The sequence below is a fragment of the Ranitomeya imitator genome, chromosome 5, assembly GCF_032444005.1.
Source record: "Ranitomeya imitator isolate aRanImi1 chromosome 5, aRanImi1.pri, whole genome shotgun sequence".
NCBI lineage: Eukaryota > Metazoa > Chordata > Amphibia > Anura > Dendrobatidae > Ranitomeya > Ranitomeya imitator.
Genome location: NC_091286.1, coordinates 669,815,247 through 669,831,890, shown reverse-complemented (window position 1 = coordinate 669,831,890; position 16,644 = coordinate 669,815,247). Strand labels below are relative to the sequence as shown.

Genomic DNA, 16,644 nt, shown 5'->3' with positions numbered 1-16,644 from the left:
TCTTTGTGGATTAATGAAAGTGTCACTGGATTTCTCCTCCGCCTATAATCCTCAGTCCAACGGACAGGTAGAACGTGTAAATGAAGTTCTCACATCTTACCTTTGGCATTTCTCCAATGCTCACCAGAGTGACTGGGTTTCTCTCCTCCCATGGGCAGAATTCGCCTGCAACAATCACCCTAGTGAATCATCATCTAAGTCTCCTTTTCTGTGGTCTTTGGGCAACATCCCGGCATTCCCCTTCCTGTTCTCCCCACCTCAGGTGTATAGGCAGCGAATTCCCTGTTCTTGGAATTTTCTAAAATTTGGCATGAGACTAAAGGGGCGCTTGAGAGGGCTAGTAGCAGAATGAAAAGGTACGCTGACAAGATGCATCTGGATGTTCCTCCGTATCATACAGGTGATAAAGTCTGGCTATCCTCACGCTACATCAGACTTGAAGTTCCCTCTCAGAAGTTAGGTCCACGCTAGATTGGTCCCTTCGAGATTTCTAGTCGCATCAATGACGTAGCCTACAAGTTGAAGCTGCCTGCTTTGTTGCATATTTCCAATGCTTTTCACGTGTCGCTCTTCAAACCTGCAGTCTTCAATCACTTTCATTCTGCTCCGTCTCACTCCCCTCAACCCAGCACTTCTGATGGTATATTTGAGGTTAAGGATATTTTAGCCAGAACGTCGGTTAGGGGGAGGACTTTGTTTTTAATTGATTGGAAGGGATTTGGTCCTGAAGAGAGATCATGGGTACCCCTAGAGAACATCGATGCTCCTCATATCGTAAGGAGGTTCTTCTCCAGCATTAATAGGAGGGGGAGTAAGAGAGGGGGTACTGTCACGTTGTCTGATACTTCGCTGCCTTCCACCTGGGTTCTCAAGCTCGCAATGCTTCTGCGGCACAGATGTGCTCCTTCCACCGCTAGGGTTTCTGGGAGGTTGTGACCCGGTGGCTCCACTCCAACATGGATGCACCCATTGGATATTTCTATCCTGCGTCTCCTCAGGTAAGATACCTAAGAATCTATTGTGCTTACGCTAACATTCTTGCTGGCGCTATCTTTGGTACCTAGGCTCCCTCTCTCTATTACTTCACTTAGTCTCAGCCTTGTCTTTCTTCTGCTTCACATCCATTTCTGACAGCCCTGTGTCTCTGCCGTTCCTGCCAGCCTTGTGTCTCTGCTGTTCCTGCCAGCCCTGTGTCTCTGCCGTTCCTGCCAGCCCTGTTTCTCTGCCGTTCCTGCCTGCCCTGTGTCTCTGCTGTTCCGGACAGCCCTGTGTCGCTGCCATTCCTGCCAGCCCTGTGTCTCTGCCATTCATTCCAGCCCTGTGTTTTTGCCGTTCCTGCCTGCCCTGTGTCTCTGTTGTTCCTGTCTGCCCTGTGTCTCTGCCATTCCTGCCAGCCCGTGTCTCTGCCGTTCCTGACAGCCCCGTATCTCTGCCGTTCCTGCCAGCCGTGTGTCTCTGCCGTTCCTGCCAGCCCTGAGTCTCTGCCGTTTCTGCCTGCCCTGTGTCTCTGCCATATACCGGACAGCCCTGTGTCTCTGCCGTTCCTGCCAGCCCTGTGTCTCTGCCATTCCTGCCAGCCCTGTGTTTCTGCCATTCCTGCCAGCCCTGTGTCTCTGCCATTCCTGTCTGCCCTGTGTCTCTACCATTCCGGACAGCCCTATGTCTCTGCCGTTCCTGCCAGACCTGTGTCTCTGCCATTCCTGCCAGCCCTGTGTTTCTGCCGTTCCTGCCTGCCCTGTGTCTCTGTCGTTCCTGTCTACCCTGTGTATCTGCCTTTCCTGCCAGCCCCGTGTCTCTGCCGTTCCTGACAGCCCCGTATCTCTGCCGTTCCTGCCAGCCCCATGTTTCTGCCTTTCCCCGCCAGTCCTGTATCTTCATCCATACCCTTTCTTCCTTGCCCAGCCCATAGTTGCCCCTTTGGCTCCAGCAGTTGTGGTTTTCATCCCCATTGGGCCTGTTCCAAACACTCCCTGTATAGGGGGGAACCATCCGGTCTTCTCGTCCTCGGGGGCTTTGAAGCCGCGACCCAGGGGGTCCACTTTTCGGGTTTTTCCCCCTGAATCCTGATACCAGTCCAGATTTGACGGTGTCAGTTTCCTGTTATGTTGGCTTTTGCAATGACCATCAATAAATCTCAGGGACAGTCCTTGGATATTTTAGGAATTTATTTGCCTCTCCTAGTGTTTTCACACGGGCAATTATATCTGGCTTTCTTTGAAGGAAAAGCCAACAAATAAGGGTCAAAATATTTGAGACACAGAAGCATGGTAAACTTATTCCTAACATTGACAAATGGTTTACTGTCAACTGTATATACAAAGAAGTATTTTATTAAACTTTTCAACAATTGTAAAAGCCAAAAATTTTGTACACAAAAGCTGGACTAACTCCTAGCCACAGTCTACGGATCAAAAATTGGGCATGGACAGGGCCTTGGGAGCAGATCTCAAGTGCGCTCAACCATGTGAAATAGCTTACACTCAGGAACATTGAGGAATAGCTCTATCGGATAGCTCTACCCGTTCATTTCCTTCAGGAATAGGCCTATGGGATAGCTCTACCCGTTCACTTTCTTCATCGATAGCGCTATCGGATAGCTCTATCCGAAAATTATTAACTACAGAGCTTTTTCATACTCAAGGTAGAAGTTGCAGGAGAGGTACAACAGGTGCTATTAGTCTGCACATACGCCAGTCTCGTGCGTGGCTACACTCCATTGCGTGGTTCGTAACCACCGCACGCCCGAAGCGCACGCAATCACTTGTCTCAATTTATTTTTTTCATTTTGCAATTTGCATAAAATTATCATGGCTATTGATCCTGTGATTTCCATAAGTCCATGACTTTTCATTCTTGTTGTTGCAATTTGAATGAATATTGAGGAGTAGAATACTATCAAATATTTTAAAATGTGGCTACGGGACCAGTTAGACATCTCTTGTACATCACCAATTAAGATGAGTGATGTACAGAGAACTTCTAATTGGGACATTTAGATAGGGATTGTTGTAAAAAAAATTGTCAAAAATGCGTATAGTATGCAAAGCTTCTGAGGCACATTCTGTTCTATGCAAAACTCCTTAAGGCTGGAGAACCTGGAGAACAGGCTTGTGCTTATCCCATAACATCAATTTTTAGCAATATATAACAAAGACTTGGCACTCAAACAAGTTATGAAGTGATCATTTGTTGATTTTTATTGGACGTCCAGACACAGATTCAACAGATGCTGTTAAACGTTTTCGGTCCCAATGGACCTTCCTCAGAACAATTCCATTTTATCTGGTGTTGCAGAGTAAAAAAAAGTGGGAGGCGAAAAGCCACTTTACTGGAGTAATGCTGTGGGGCAGTAGAATATGCTGGTGCGAGGGCTCCTAGGCAAACTCGGTTTGCTCTGGAAGGCTGTGGCCCAAATTCGGTCTGAAGAGAAGCAGCGGGAATGGCGGTACTCCACCAGAGAGATAGACGCTTCTCTTTGCCTACGAGCCCTCGCACCAGCATATTGTACCGCCCCACAGCATTACTCCAGTAAAGTGGCTTTTCGCCTTTCACTTTTTTTACTCTGCAACACCAGATAAAATGGAATTGTTCTGAGGAAGGTCCATTGGGACCGAAAACGTTTAACAGCATCTGTTGAATCTGTGTCTGGACGTCCAATAAAAATCAACAAATGATCACTTCATAACTTGTCTGAGTGCCAAGTCTTCGTTATATATTGATCTGTTGGTTGGACACCCTAGTTGAGCACAAGCCTCTCACCTATTGACTGAGTGCCGTGTTAATGTACTGTATCAATTTTTAGCAATTATTAAAACAACAGTGACCTGTCTTCAATCCATGCAGGTGTCCTCTTCTCCTCTGGAGAGAACTGGAAAGTGATGAGAAGATTCACGCTGTCCACATTACGAGACTATGGCATGGGGAGAAAGGACATAGAAATCAAGATCACTGAAGAGTGTGACTGCTTATCACAGACTTTCAGATCTTATGGAGGTAATTCAGTTCATAAAATGTCTTCATTGATCTGCAAATAAACTGTATAGACTCTTTTTTTATCAGGAGTGCTTTCAAAGTTGCTTAATTTTTATTTCGGATAGATTGGAGTAATAAAAACCTTAATTGGAGCATTCCCAAATACTGGTAATGACGTACAAAGTGGCAAATAAATGAGTTTAATTTTGTGTTGTTTTTGACCTTACAAAATTCATTTTCATTCCTTGAACTAAAAACTTCCCCACATTGTATTTTCAGGGAAACCATTCAATAACGAAACTATCATAAATGCTGCAATGGCCAACATAATCGTGTGCATCCTGCTGGGTCATAGATTTGAATATGATGATCCTACAATCCTAAAACTCATGAATATAGTGACTGAAACTGTCAAGATCGTGGAAAGTAAGATGGTTCGGGTAGGTATACTTTTATAACTATGCCAGAAGAAATGGGTTATTGGCAGTGGTGTAACTAGAGTCGTATGGGCCCTGGTGCAAAATTTGGACATGGGACCCCACCAGTATGTTGTTAGATGTTCAAACCACTGCAATAATGTCCTATGTTCTGGCTCCTATCCTGTAATAATTTGTCCTGTCATGTAATACTGTAATAATGTCCCCTGAACTGAAGCTCTTCTTCAACACATTGACAATAAAAAAAATAACAAGAACATTTGTTTTTAATTTCAAGATTGTTTGGATTAGTTGCAACATTGGCTCATCAAAAAAGACTAATACCCTTTTAAAAACTCTTTATTTAGTATAAATAAAAAAAAAAAAAATAAGTGAAAAAAACAAACGAGCAAAAAGTAAAAAAAAAAATGATGATTTTCTGATCTGTAGCCTCCAGTTGGTATGCCAGCTGGGGTACTAATATGCCTATTTTACCCTAATTTGCCCTAACTGAACCCCTGCCTATCATAGTAACATAGTAACATAGTAACATAGTTAGTAAGGCCGAAAAAAGACATTTGTCCATCCAGTTCAGCCTATATTCCATCATAATAAATCCCCAGATCTACGTCCTTCTACAGAACCTAATTGTATGATACAATATTGTTCTGCTCCAGGAAGACATCCAGGCCTCTCTTGAACCCCTCGACTGAGTTCGCCATCACCACCTCCTCAGGCAAGCAATTCCAGATTCTCACTGCCCTAACAGTAAAGAATCCTCTTCTATGTTGCCTCTGTACAAATCCCTAGTTAGACCGCACATGGAGTACTGTGTCCAGTTTTGGGCACCGGTGCTCAGGAAGGATATAATGGAACTAGAGAGAGTACAAAGGAGGGCAACAAAATTAATAAAGGGGATGGGAGAACTACAATACCCAGATAGATTAGCGAAATTAGGATTATTTAGTCTAGAAAAAAGACGACTGAGGGGCAATCTAATAACCATGTATAAGTATATAAGGGGACAATACAAATATCTCGCTGAGGATCTGTTTATACCAAGGAAGGTGACGGGCACAAGGGGGCATTCTTTGCGTCTGGAGGAGAGAAGGTTTTTCCACCAACATAGAAGAGGATTCTTTACTGTTAGGGCAGTGAGAATCTGGAATTGCTTGCCTGAGGAGGTGGTGATGGCGAACTCAGTCGAGGGGTTCAAGAGAGGCCTGGATGTCTTCCTGGAGCAGAACAATATTGTATCATACAATTATTAGGTTCTGTAGAAGGACGTAGATCTGGGTATTTATTATGATGGAATATAGGCTGAACTGGATGGACAAATGTCTTTTTTCGGCCTTACTAACTATGTTACTATGTTACTATGTTATGTTGGTGGAAAAACCTTCTCTCCTCCAGACGCAAAGAATGCCCCCTTGTGCCCGTCACCTTCCTTGGTATAAACAGATCCTCAGCGAGATATTTGTATTGTCCCCTTATATACTTATACATGGTTATTAGATCGCCCCTCAGTCGTCTTTTTTCTAGACTAAATAATCCTAATTTCGCTAATCTATCTGGGTATTGTAGTTCTCCCATCCCCTTTATTAATTTTGTTGCCCTCCTTTATACTCTCTCTCGTTCCATTATATCCTTCCTGAGCACCGGTGCCCAAAACTGGACACAGTACTCCATGTGCGGTCTAACTAGGGATTTGTACAGAGGCAGTATAATGCTCTCATCATGTGTATCCAGACCTCTTTTAATGCACCCCATGATCCTGTTTGCCTTGGCAGCTGCTGCCTGGCACTGGCTGCTCCAGGTAAGTTTATCATTAACTAGGATCCCCAAGTCCTTCTCCCTGTCAGATTTACCCAGTGGTTTCCCATTCAGTGTGTAATGGTGACATTGATTCCTTCTTCCCATGTGTATAACCTTACATTTATCATTGTTAAACCTCATCTGCCACCTTTCAGCCCAAGTTTCCAACTTATCCAGATCCATCTGTAGCAGAATACTATCTTCTCTTGTATTAACTGCTTTACATAGTTTTGTAGTTTTGAGGGTTGGCACCCTCTTGAAACGCAAATGGCGCCCCCGCTCAGCGACGGCTCGCCCTGGATTCCCTAGTGATCCCTTTAGGGGGGTTGCACAATAAACCAAACATCATAATTCCCATCCTAACCCCAAAAGCATAAATGCCTTTGTATCACAAATTAATACAGGAAAGAAATATATCTTGGTACCGTGTTAGCAAGTAGATAGAAAAATATTTAGAATTGAGAGTCCACAGTGGTTGATACCTTTTAGCCATTAAAAGGTATCAACCACCGAGGTCTCTCAAATCTAAATATTTTTCTATCACAAATTATACACTCCAGGGAATAAAGACAGGGCGCAAGCCACTGGCCATAAAAAACCAAGAGGATACCAAAATTAGAGGCCAAAAACAAATATCTTATTAGAAAATGGATATGTAGGGGGAAGGGGGGTGTTTGTTTCATTACTAGCCCTTCACAGTCCCTATTTACAGAGTCCCTACCCGGCTGTGGAGGTTGGCACCCTAAATAATACGACTATGGCACCCCCGCGCAACGACAACTCACCCTCTTTTTTTATAAAACCTATAACTCTCCCTTTACGTATTCCCAGTAATGATGGAATATGGAGGGAGGGGGGGGTTAAAGTGAGTTTGCTCAGAATATATATCCAATTGATCTATAATATAGAGTGTGGTAAAGAGCAGTTTGGTTAGGTTAGATATAAACAAGCCATAATATAATGTTTAATACCCCTGAATTGTAACTGATAAAGCGTATGGTCAAGAGCAGTCAGGTTAGGTTAGATACAGTTAGGTCCATATATATTTGGACAGAGACAACATTTTTCTAATTTTGAACACATAAATAGATTATCTGCGCTGGATCCTCTTACTCCGTAGCCAACCAAGATTAGTATCTGGGAAGTATTAAAATAGGGGTAGTGATTAAAAAAGATACCCACTTTATCTATTAAATAAAAACCAAACTAATTGGTTTACATGAATGCATGAACCCCTATGAGGGAAAACAAGATCAGTAATAGTGGTGCTTAGAGTCGTACCAAATATTTGTAGCACAGACCAGGTTATAGTTCACAAATAACTCCAACTCATTCATTCAGGGAAGTCCGGTATTACCTGATGTGTTGTACCCAATAGTATCCGGAACTTTCGCTGGTTAGTCCTTCTGTGCAGTCCGAGTGTCCGTTATAGTAGAGTCCAAGAGTCTGTGTTCGCGTGGGTGTGTTGCACGTGCTGCCCCGGCCGGCGGCAAAAGCACCATGCGCTCCCCCACTGCTCAGGACGGAGGAGCGCTAATAGGTTCAGCCGCTAGGTGCACTGCTGTTGCAGGACCTTACGTGACGTCACGGTCATGTGGTAACACACGTGACTGGCTACGGACAGCGCAGTAAGTCCACTTTTCCTTTCCTACGCATTTCGGAATATAGCGTATTCCTTCCTCCGGGATGGACCGTCCTGGGTTTCCTCTACATATATAGCACAGGGAGAGCATGTGACCGCATTATCTATTAAAAGCGAATAATTCGATTTCACTGTTTAAACCCTTTGGTATTAGGGTATCTAGTACAAATATCATTTTGGTCTCCCCCTTGGACATTTGATTAATATAGTTCCCCCTTCGCCAGCTTTTATGTACGACTTTGAGACCTGTAATGGAAGTACCGTTGGTTTTACCGGTATGATAGAGAGAAAAATGCTTTGACAGCGGGTGCCCCTGGAATTTCTTATTAATATTCCTTAGATGTTCACTGATTCTTATTTGAAGGGGTCGCTTTGTTCGCCCAATGTATATTTTATTACAGGGGCATTTTATGGAATAAATAACCCCTTCTGTGTTACAAGATATATAGTCCTTTATTTGCCATTCCATATTCCCATTCCAGAGTGAAGACTGTTTTTTTGTTTTCAATAGTCTGCAAGGTTTAGAGCTCATACAGGGAAAAAAGCCATGATTCTTAGACAAGGAGGAGTGTTTCTTGAGGCCATACATATGTGGAACCGTGGGGGCTATTTTGTTCCCCAAACTATTGGCCTTTCTATAAATAAATAGCGGGTGCTCTGGAAGCTTGTCACCCATGATTTTATCCTCCTTAAGAATGTCCCAATGCCTCTTTACTATTTTTCTAAGAAGATGGGAGTTGGCATTGTATTGTGTAATAATAGGGATAGTCTCCAATGATAACTGCCTATCTCTTTTCTTCTCTTGGAGTAAGTCAGATCTAGGTATCCCCTCTACTATTATTTTCACTCTAGATAGAGAACCCGGGGAATAGCCTTTATGAATAAATTTCTTAGTGAGGATCTCTGCTTCATGATTAAAGTCTTGGGCATGGGAACAATTTCTTTGTGCAAGACTTTAATCATGAAGCAGAGATCCATTTACCCACCACTATATAATGTTGAGATCACTTTTACAGTACTAAGGGTATTTGTACATGGCTTCATTTAGATTCCAGGAAAAACACAAGTTTTCCCAGATAAAGTCACTAGGGTTGAGCGAAACGGGTCGAACATTTTCAAAAGTCGCCGACTTTTGGCTAAGTCGGGGTTTCATGAAACCCGATCCGACCCCTGTGCGGGGTCGGCCATGCGGTACGCGACTTTCGCGCCAAAGTCGCGTTTCAATGACGCGAAAAGCGCCATTTCTCAGCCAATGAAGGTAAACGCAGAGTGTGGGCAGCGTGATGACATAGGTCCTGGTCCCCACCATCTTAGAGAAGGGCATTGCAGTGATTGGCTTGCTGTCTGCGACGTCACAGGGGCTATAAAGAGGCGTTCCCGCCGACCGCCATCTTACTGCTGCTGATCTGAGCTTAGGGAGAGGTTGCTGCCGCTTTGTCAGAAGCAGGGATAGCGTTAGGCAGGGTCCATTAACCACAAAACCGCTTGTGCTGCAGCGATTTGCACTGTCCAACACCACCCTCGGTGTGCAGGGACAGTGGAATTTTTTTTTTTTTTTTTTTTCCCCTCAGCGCTGTAGCTCATTGGGCTGCCCTAGAAGGCTCCCTGATAGCTGCATTGCTGTGTGTACGCCGCTGTGCAAACCAACTGCTTTTTTCAAAGCACAAATCCTCTTGTTCCTTCCTTTCTGCACAGCTATCTTTTTTGTTTGTCCACACTTTTTATTTCATTTGTGCATCAGTCCACTCCTTATTGCTGCCTGCCATACCTGGCTGAGATTACTGCAGGCAGGGAGATAGTAGCTGCCTGCCATACCTGGCTGAGATTACTGCAGGCAGGGAGATAGTAATTGTAGGACATTCCCTGTTTTTTTTTTTTTTTTTTTTTTGGTGGGAGATTAAGATTGGCAATTTGGCATTTCTGCTAGAGTGCCATCCCTGTGTGTGCCATCTCTCTCACATAGTGGGCCATAGAAAGCCTTTTCATTTTTCTGTATTTTTTTTTGTGGGGTGTATAAATTCTCCCTGATAAAAATACAGTGGGAGATTAATATTGGCCTTTGGGCTTGTGTGCCAGTCCTGAGTGTGCCATCTCTCTCACAAATAGTGGGCCATAGAAAGCCTATTTTATTTTTTTTTGGGTTTTATAAATTCTCCCTGAAAAAAAGGGAGATTAATATTGGCCTCTGGGCTTCTGTGCCAGTCCTGAGCGTGCCATCTGTGCCAGTCCTGAGCGTCCCATCTCTCTCACAAATAGTGGGCCATAGAAAGCCTATTTAATTTTTTTTTTGGTTTTATAAATTTTCCCTGAAAAAAGGGAGATTAATATTGGCCTCTGGGCTTGTGTGCCAGTTGTGAGCGTGCCATCTGTGCCAGTCCTGAGCGTGCCATCTCTCTCACAAATAGTGGGCCATAGAAAGCCTATTTAATTTTTTTTTTGGTTTTATAAATTTTCCCTGAAAAAAGGGAGATTAATATTGGCCTCTGGGCTTGTGTGCCAGTTGTGAGCGTGCCATCTGTGCCAGTCCTGAGCGTGCCATCTCTCTCACAAATAGTGGGCCATAGAAAGCCTATTTAAATATTTTTTTGGTTTTATAAATTCTCCCAGAAAAAAAGGGAGATTAATATTGGCCTCTGGGCTTCTGTGCCAGTTGTGAGCGTGCCATCTGTGCCAGTCCTGAGCGTGCCATCTCTCTCACAAATAGTGGGCCATAGAAAGCCTATTTAAATATTTTTTTGGTTTTATAAATTCTCCCAGAAAAAAAGGGAGATTAATATTGGCCTCTGGGCTTCTGTGCCAGTCCTGAGCGTGCCATCTGTGCCAGTCCTGAGCGTCCCATCTCTCTCACAAATAGTGGGCCATAGAAAGCCTATTTTATTTTTTTTTTGGGTTTCAGAAATTCTCCCTGGAAAAAAAAAGGGAGATTAATATTGCCCTTTGGGCTTGTGTGCCAGTACTAAGCGTTCCATCTCTCTCTCTCTCTCAGTCAGTGGGCCATAGAACGCATATTTTTGGTTTTATTTGTTTTCTAAATTCTCCCTGAAAAAATCATTTTATTTTATTTGGTTTCTAAATTCTTCCTGATAAAATCATATTTTTTTTATTATTTTTATTTCTAAAGTCTCCCTGAAAAAAAAAAAAAAAAAAAACAACCAAAAAAACAGTGGGAGATTAATATTGGCCTTTCTGCTTGTGTGCCAGTCTTGACTCCTGGGTGTGCCATCTCTCTCTCTCTCTCTCTCTCTCTCTCTCTCTCTCTCTCTCTCTCTCCAATTGTGGTCCATAGAAAGCCTATATTTTTTTTCCTTGATTTGGGTTCTAAAATCTACCAGAGAAAATAACTACATCAATCATTGGTAGAAAAATATTGGCCTCTGGGTTTGTGTGCCACTCCTGACTCCTGTGTGCGTCATCTCTCAGTCAGTGGGCCATAGAACGCCTATTTTTGGTTTTATTTGTTTTATAAATTCTCCCTGAAAAAATCATTTTATTTTATTTGGTTTCTAAATTCTTCCTGATAAAATCATATTTTTTTTATTATTTTTTTTTCTAAAGTCTCCCTGAAAAAAAAAAAAAAAAACAGTGGGAGATTAATATTGGCCTTTCTGCTTGTGTGCCAGTCTTGACTCCTGGGTGCGTCATCTCTCAGTCAGTGGGCCATAGAACGCCTATTTTTGGTTTTATTTGTTTTATAAATTCTCCCTGAAAAAATCATTTTATTTTATTTGGTTTCTAAATTCTTCCTGATAAAATCATATTTTTTTTATTATTTTTTTTTCTAAAGTCTCCCTGAAAAAAAAAAAAAAAAAACAACCAAAAAAAACAGTGGGAGATTAATATTGGCCTTTCTGCTTGTGTGCCAGTCTTGACTCCTGGGTGCGTCATCTCTCAGTCAGTGGGCCATAGAACGCATATTTTTGGTTTTATTTGTTTTCTAAATTCTCCCTGAAAAAATCATTTTATTTTATTTGGTTTCTAAATTCTTCCTGATAAAATCATATTTTTTTTATTATTTTTATTTCTAAAGTCTCCCTGAAAAAAAAAAAAAAAAAAAACAACCAAAAAAACAGTGGGAGATTAATATTGGCCTTTCTGCTTGTGTGCCAGTCTTGACTCCTGGGTGTGCCATCTCTCTCTCTCTCTCTCTCTCTCTCTCTCTCTCTCTCTCTCTCTCTCCAATTGTGGTCCATAGAAAGCCTATATTTTTTTTCCTTGATTTGGGTTCTAAAATCTACCAGAGAAAATAACTACATCAATCATTGGTAGAAAAATATTGGCCTCTGGGTTTGTGTGCCACTCCTGACTCCTGTGTGCGTCATCTCTCAGTCAGTGGGCCATAGAACGCCTATTTTTGGTTTTATTTGTTTTATAAATTCTCCCTGAAAAAATCATTTTATTTTATTTGGTTTCTAAATTCTTCCTGATAAAATCATATTTTTTTTATTATTTTTTTTTCTAAAGTCTCCCTGAAAAAAAAAAAAAAAAAACAACCAAAAAAAACAGTGGGAGATTAATATTGGCCTTTCTGCTTGTGTGCCAGTCTTGACTCCTGGGTGCGTCATCTCTCAGTCAGTGGGCCATAGAACGCCTATTTTTGGTTTTATTTGTTTTCTAAATTCTCCCTGAAAAAATCATTTTATTTTATTTGGTTTCTAAATTCTTCCTGATAAAATCATATTTTTTTTATTATTTTTTTTTCTAAAGTCTCCCTGAAAAAAAAAAAAAAAAAAACAACCAAAAAAAACAGTGGGAGATTAATATTGGCCTTTCTGCTTGTGTGCCAGTCTTGACTCCTGGGTGCGTCATCTCTCAGTCAGTGGGCCATAGAACGCCTATTTTTGGTTTTATTTGTTTTCTAAATTCTCCCTGAAAAAATCATTTTATTTTATTTGGTTTCTAAATTCTTCCTGATAAAATCATATTTTTTTTATTATTTTTTTTTCTAAAGTCTCCCTGAAAAAAAAAAAAAAAAAAACAACCAAAAAAAACAGTGGGAGATTAATATTGGCCTTTCTGCTTGTGTGCCAGTCTTGACTCCTGGGTGTGCCATCTCTCTCTCTCTCTCTCTCCAATTGTGGTCCATAGAAAGCCTACATTTTTTTTCCTTGATTTGGGTTCCAAAATCTACCAGAGAAAATAACTCCATCAATCATTGGTAGAAAAATATTGGCCTCTGGGCTTGTGTGCCACTCCTGATTCCTGTGTGCGTCATCTCTCACTCAGTGGCCCATAGAAAGCATATAGTTTGTTACATTTGTTTTCTAAATTCTCCCTGCAAAAATCTATTTTTTTTTTTTTGGGGGGTTTCTAAAGTGTTCCTGAAAAAAATAAAAATAAAAAAAAAATAATAGTGTGACATTAATATTAACATTTGTGCTTCAGTGACAGTCCTGCGTGTGGGGCATCTCTCTAATTTGCAGCCACCAAAAAAAGAGTGTGTAACATTGGGCCTGATTTTCGCTGTGGTCTCACCAACCTGTAAAGGGGTAGCTAAATCATACAGAAGTTATAGCTCACCGTGTAAGTTGTGTGACTGCAACAAATAACGTTAGTTTGGTTACGTTTTTAAAACAATGAGGAAGTCTAGTGGAAGAGGTCGTGGCCGGGGGCGTTCATTGTCAGCTGGTAATGAGGGTAGTGGTAGTGGTGGAGCATCAGGTGGTCGTGGGGGAAAAAATATTGCACCTAAGTCTGGAGCTGTGGAGCCAGGTTCGTCGTCCGGCTACACAAGGCCTCGAACGCTCCCTTTTCTGGGATTAGGAAAACCGCTTTTAAAGCCGGAGCAGCAAGAGCAAGTTTTGGCTTATCTTGCTGACTCAGCCTCTAGCTCTTTTGCCTCATCTCGTGAAACTGGTAAAAGTAAAAGCAGCGCGTCGTTAGTGGATGTTCACGGTCAGGGACAAGTCACTTCCTTGTCCTCTTCAGCAAAAACAACAACAGAGAAGAATGCAGCAGGCGACACAACGGGTTACTCCATGGAGCTCTTTACACATACCGTCCCTGGCTTAGAAAGTGAAGCAGTTAACAGTCCATGCCCATTACAAATTGAATCTGACATGGAGTGCACTGACGCACAGCCACAGCCAGACTACTATGCTGGTCCTTTGACTCAGACCACAACATTGCCCTCGCAGGGTGCTGATCAAGAATCAGACCCTGATGAGACTATGTTGCCCCATCACGAACGCTATACCACCGAACGACACGGTGACACAGACGAAGTTGCGCAGGAGGTACAAGAAGAGTTATTAGATGACCCAGTTCTTGACCCCGATTGGCAGCCATTGGGGGAACAGGGTGCAGGCGGCAGCAGTTCTGAAGCAGAGGAGGAGGAGGGGCCGCAGCAGGCATCAACATCGCCACAGGTTCCATCTGCCGGGCCCGTATCTTGCCCAAAACGCGTGGCAAAGCCAAAACCTGGTGGAGGACAGCGTGGCCATCCGGTTAAAGCTCAGTCTGCAATGCCTGAAAAGGTATCCGATGCTAGAAAGAGTGCAGTCTGGCATTTTTTTAAACAACATCCAATTGATCAGCGCAAAGTCATCTGTCAAAAATGTTCTACTTCCTTAAGCAGAGGTCAGAATCTGAAAAGTCTCAATACTAGTTGCATGCATAGACATTTAACCACCATGCATTTGAAAGCTTGGACTAACTACCAAACGTCCCTTAAGGTTGTTGCACCCTCGGCCAATGAAGCTAGTCATCAACGCAACATCCCTTCCGGCAGTGTAGGACCACCATTTAGCGCACCACCTGCTGTATCTGTGCAGGTATCTTTGCCAGGCCAAAGCAGTCAGGGTCAGGGAATCACCAGTTTCGTAGTAGGAAACACTGCATCTAGGGCACCGGCGGCAACAATACCATCTCCCACCGTCTCTCAGTCTGCCATGTCCACCGGCACCCCCGCTAGTTCCACGATCTCCAGCTCTCCAGTCCAGCTCACCCTACATGAGACTATGGTTAGAAAAAGGAAATACTTAGCCTCGCATCCGCGTACACAGGGTTTGAACGCCCACATAGCTAGACTAATCTCGTTAGAGATGATGCCCTACCGGTTAGTTGAAAGCGAAGCTTTCAAAGACCTGATGGACTACGCTGTACCACGCTACGAGCTACCCAGTCGACACTTTTTTTCCAGAAAAGCCATCCCAGCCCTCCACCAGCATGTTAAAGAGCGCATCGTCCATGCACTCAGGCAATCTGTGAGCACAAAGGTGCACCTGACAACAGATGCATGGACCAGTAGGCATGGCCAGGGACGTTACGTGTCCATCACGGCACACTGGGTAAATGTGGTGGATTCAGGGTCCACAGGGGACAGCAAGTTTGGGACAGTTCTGCCTAGCCCACGGTCTAGTAAACAGTTGTCTGTAGCCGTTCGCACCCCCTCCTCCTCCTCCTCCTCGTCCTCCTGCAGAAGCAAGAGCTCGTCCACAGACCGCAGTCGCACAAACACTCCATCCGCACCTGCCACTGTTGCACACCAGGTCTCCCATTATGGGGCAGCTACTGGCATACGTCAGCAGGCTGTATTGGCTATGAAGTGTTTGGGCGACAATAGACACACCGCGGAAGTTCTGTCCGAGTTCTTGCAGCAAGAAACGCAGTCGTGGCTGGGCACTGTAGATCTTGAGGCAGGCAAGGTAGTGAGTGATAACGGAAGGAATTTCATGGCTGCCATCTCCCTTTCCCAACTGAAACACATTCCTTGCCTGGCTCACACCTTAAACCTGGTGGTGCAGTGCTTCCTGAAAAGTTATCCGGGGTTATCCGACCTGCTCCTCAAAGTGCGTGGACTTTGCGCACATATCCGCCGTTCGCCTGTACACTCCAGCCGTATGCAGACCTATCAGCGTTCTTTGAACCTTCCCCAGCATCGCCTAATCATAGACGTTGCAACAAGGTGGAACTCAACACTGCACATGCTTCAGAGACTGTGCGAACAGAGGCGGGCTGTTATGTTTTTGTGGGAGGATACACATACACGGGCAGGCAGTAGGATGGCAGACATGGAGTTGTCAGGTGTGCAGTGGTCGAAGATTCAAGACATGTGTCAAGTCCTTCAGTGTTTTGAGGAATGCACACGGCTGGTTAGTGCAGACAACGCCATAATAAGCATGAGCATCCCCCTAATGCGTCTGCTGATGCAAAGTTTGACGCACATAAAGGATCAGGCGTCTGCACCAGAGGAAGAGGAAAGCCTTGATGACAGTCAGCGATTGTCTGGTCAGGGCAGTGTACATGACGAGGTACCGGGCGAAGAGGAGGTGGAGGATGAGGAGGATGATGGGGATGAGTATATTTTTAATGAGGAAGCTTTCCCGGGGGCACGGGAAATTGGTGGCGTGGCAAGGCCGGGTTCTGGTTTTTTGAGGGACACAAGTGACGTAGATTTGCCTGCAACTGCCCCTCAACCAAGCACAACCGCAGATTTGACAACGGGAACTTTGGCCCACATGGCGGATTATGCCTTGCGTATCCTCAAAAGGGACACACGCATTACAAAAATGATGAACGATGACGATTACTGGTTGGCCTGCCTCCTTGATCCTCGCTATAAAGGCAAATTGCAAAATATTATGCCACATGAGAACTTGGAACTAATATTAGCAACAAAACAATCAACTCTTGTTGACCGTTTGCTTCTGGCATTCCCTGCACACAGCGCCCGTGATCGTTCTCACACGAGCTCCAGGGGCCAGCAGACCAGAGGTGTTAGAGGGGCAGAAATCAGAAGTGGCGTTGGACAGAGGGGTTTTCTGACCAGGTTGTGGAGTGATTTTTCTATGACCGCAGACA

General features: G+C 43.7%; 1 protein-coding gene across 6 annotated transcripts in view; it reads left to right on the top strand.

Moving 5' to 3' along the window:
* LOC138638743 (cytochrome P450 2C23-like) overlaps window positions 1-16,644 on the top strand; it is a 761,024-nt gene that overhangs the window by 543,477 nt on the left and 200,903 nt on the right. For all 6 annotated transcript variants that reach the window (XM_069728295.1, XM_069728292.1, XM_069728291.1 and 3 more), the window contains 2 exons: window positions 3,844-3,993; window positions 4,252-4,412. In XM_069728295.1, the coding sequence (XP_069584396.1) occupies window positions 3,844-3,993; window positions 4,252-4,412 (311 nt within the window). The remainder of the gene's footprint in view (window positions 1-3,843; window positions 3,994-4,251; window positions 4,413-16,644) is intronic.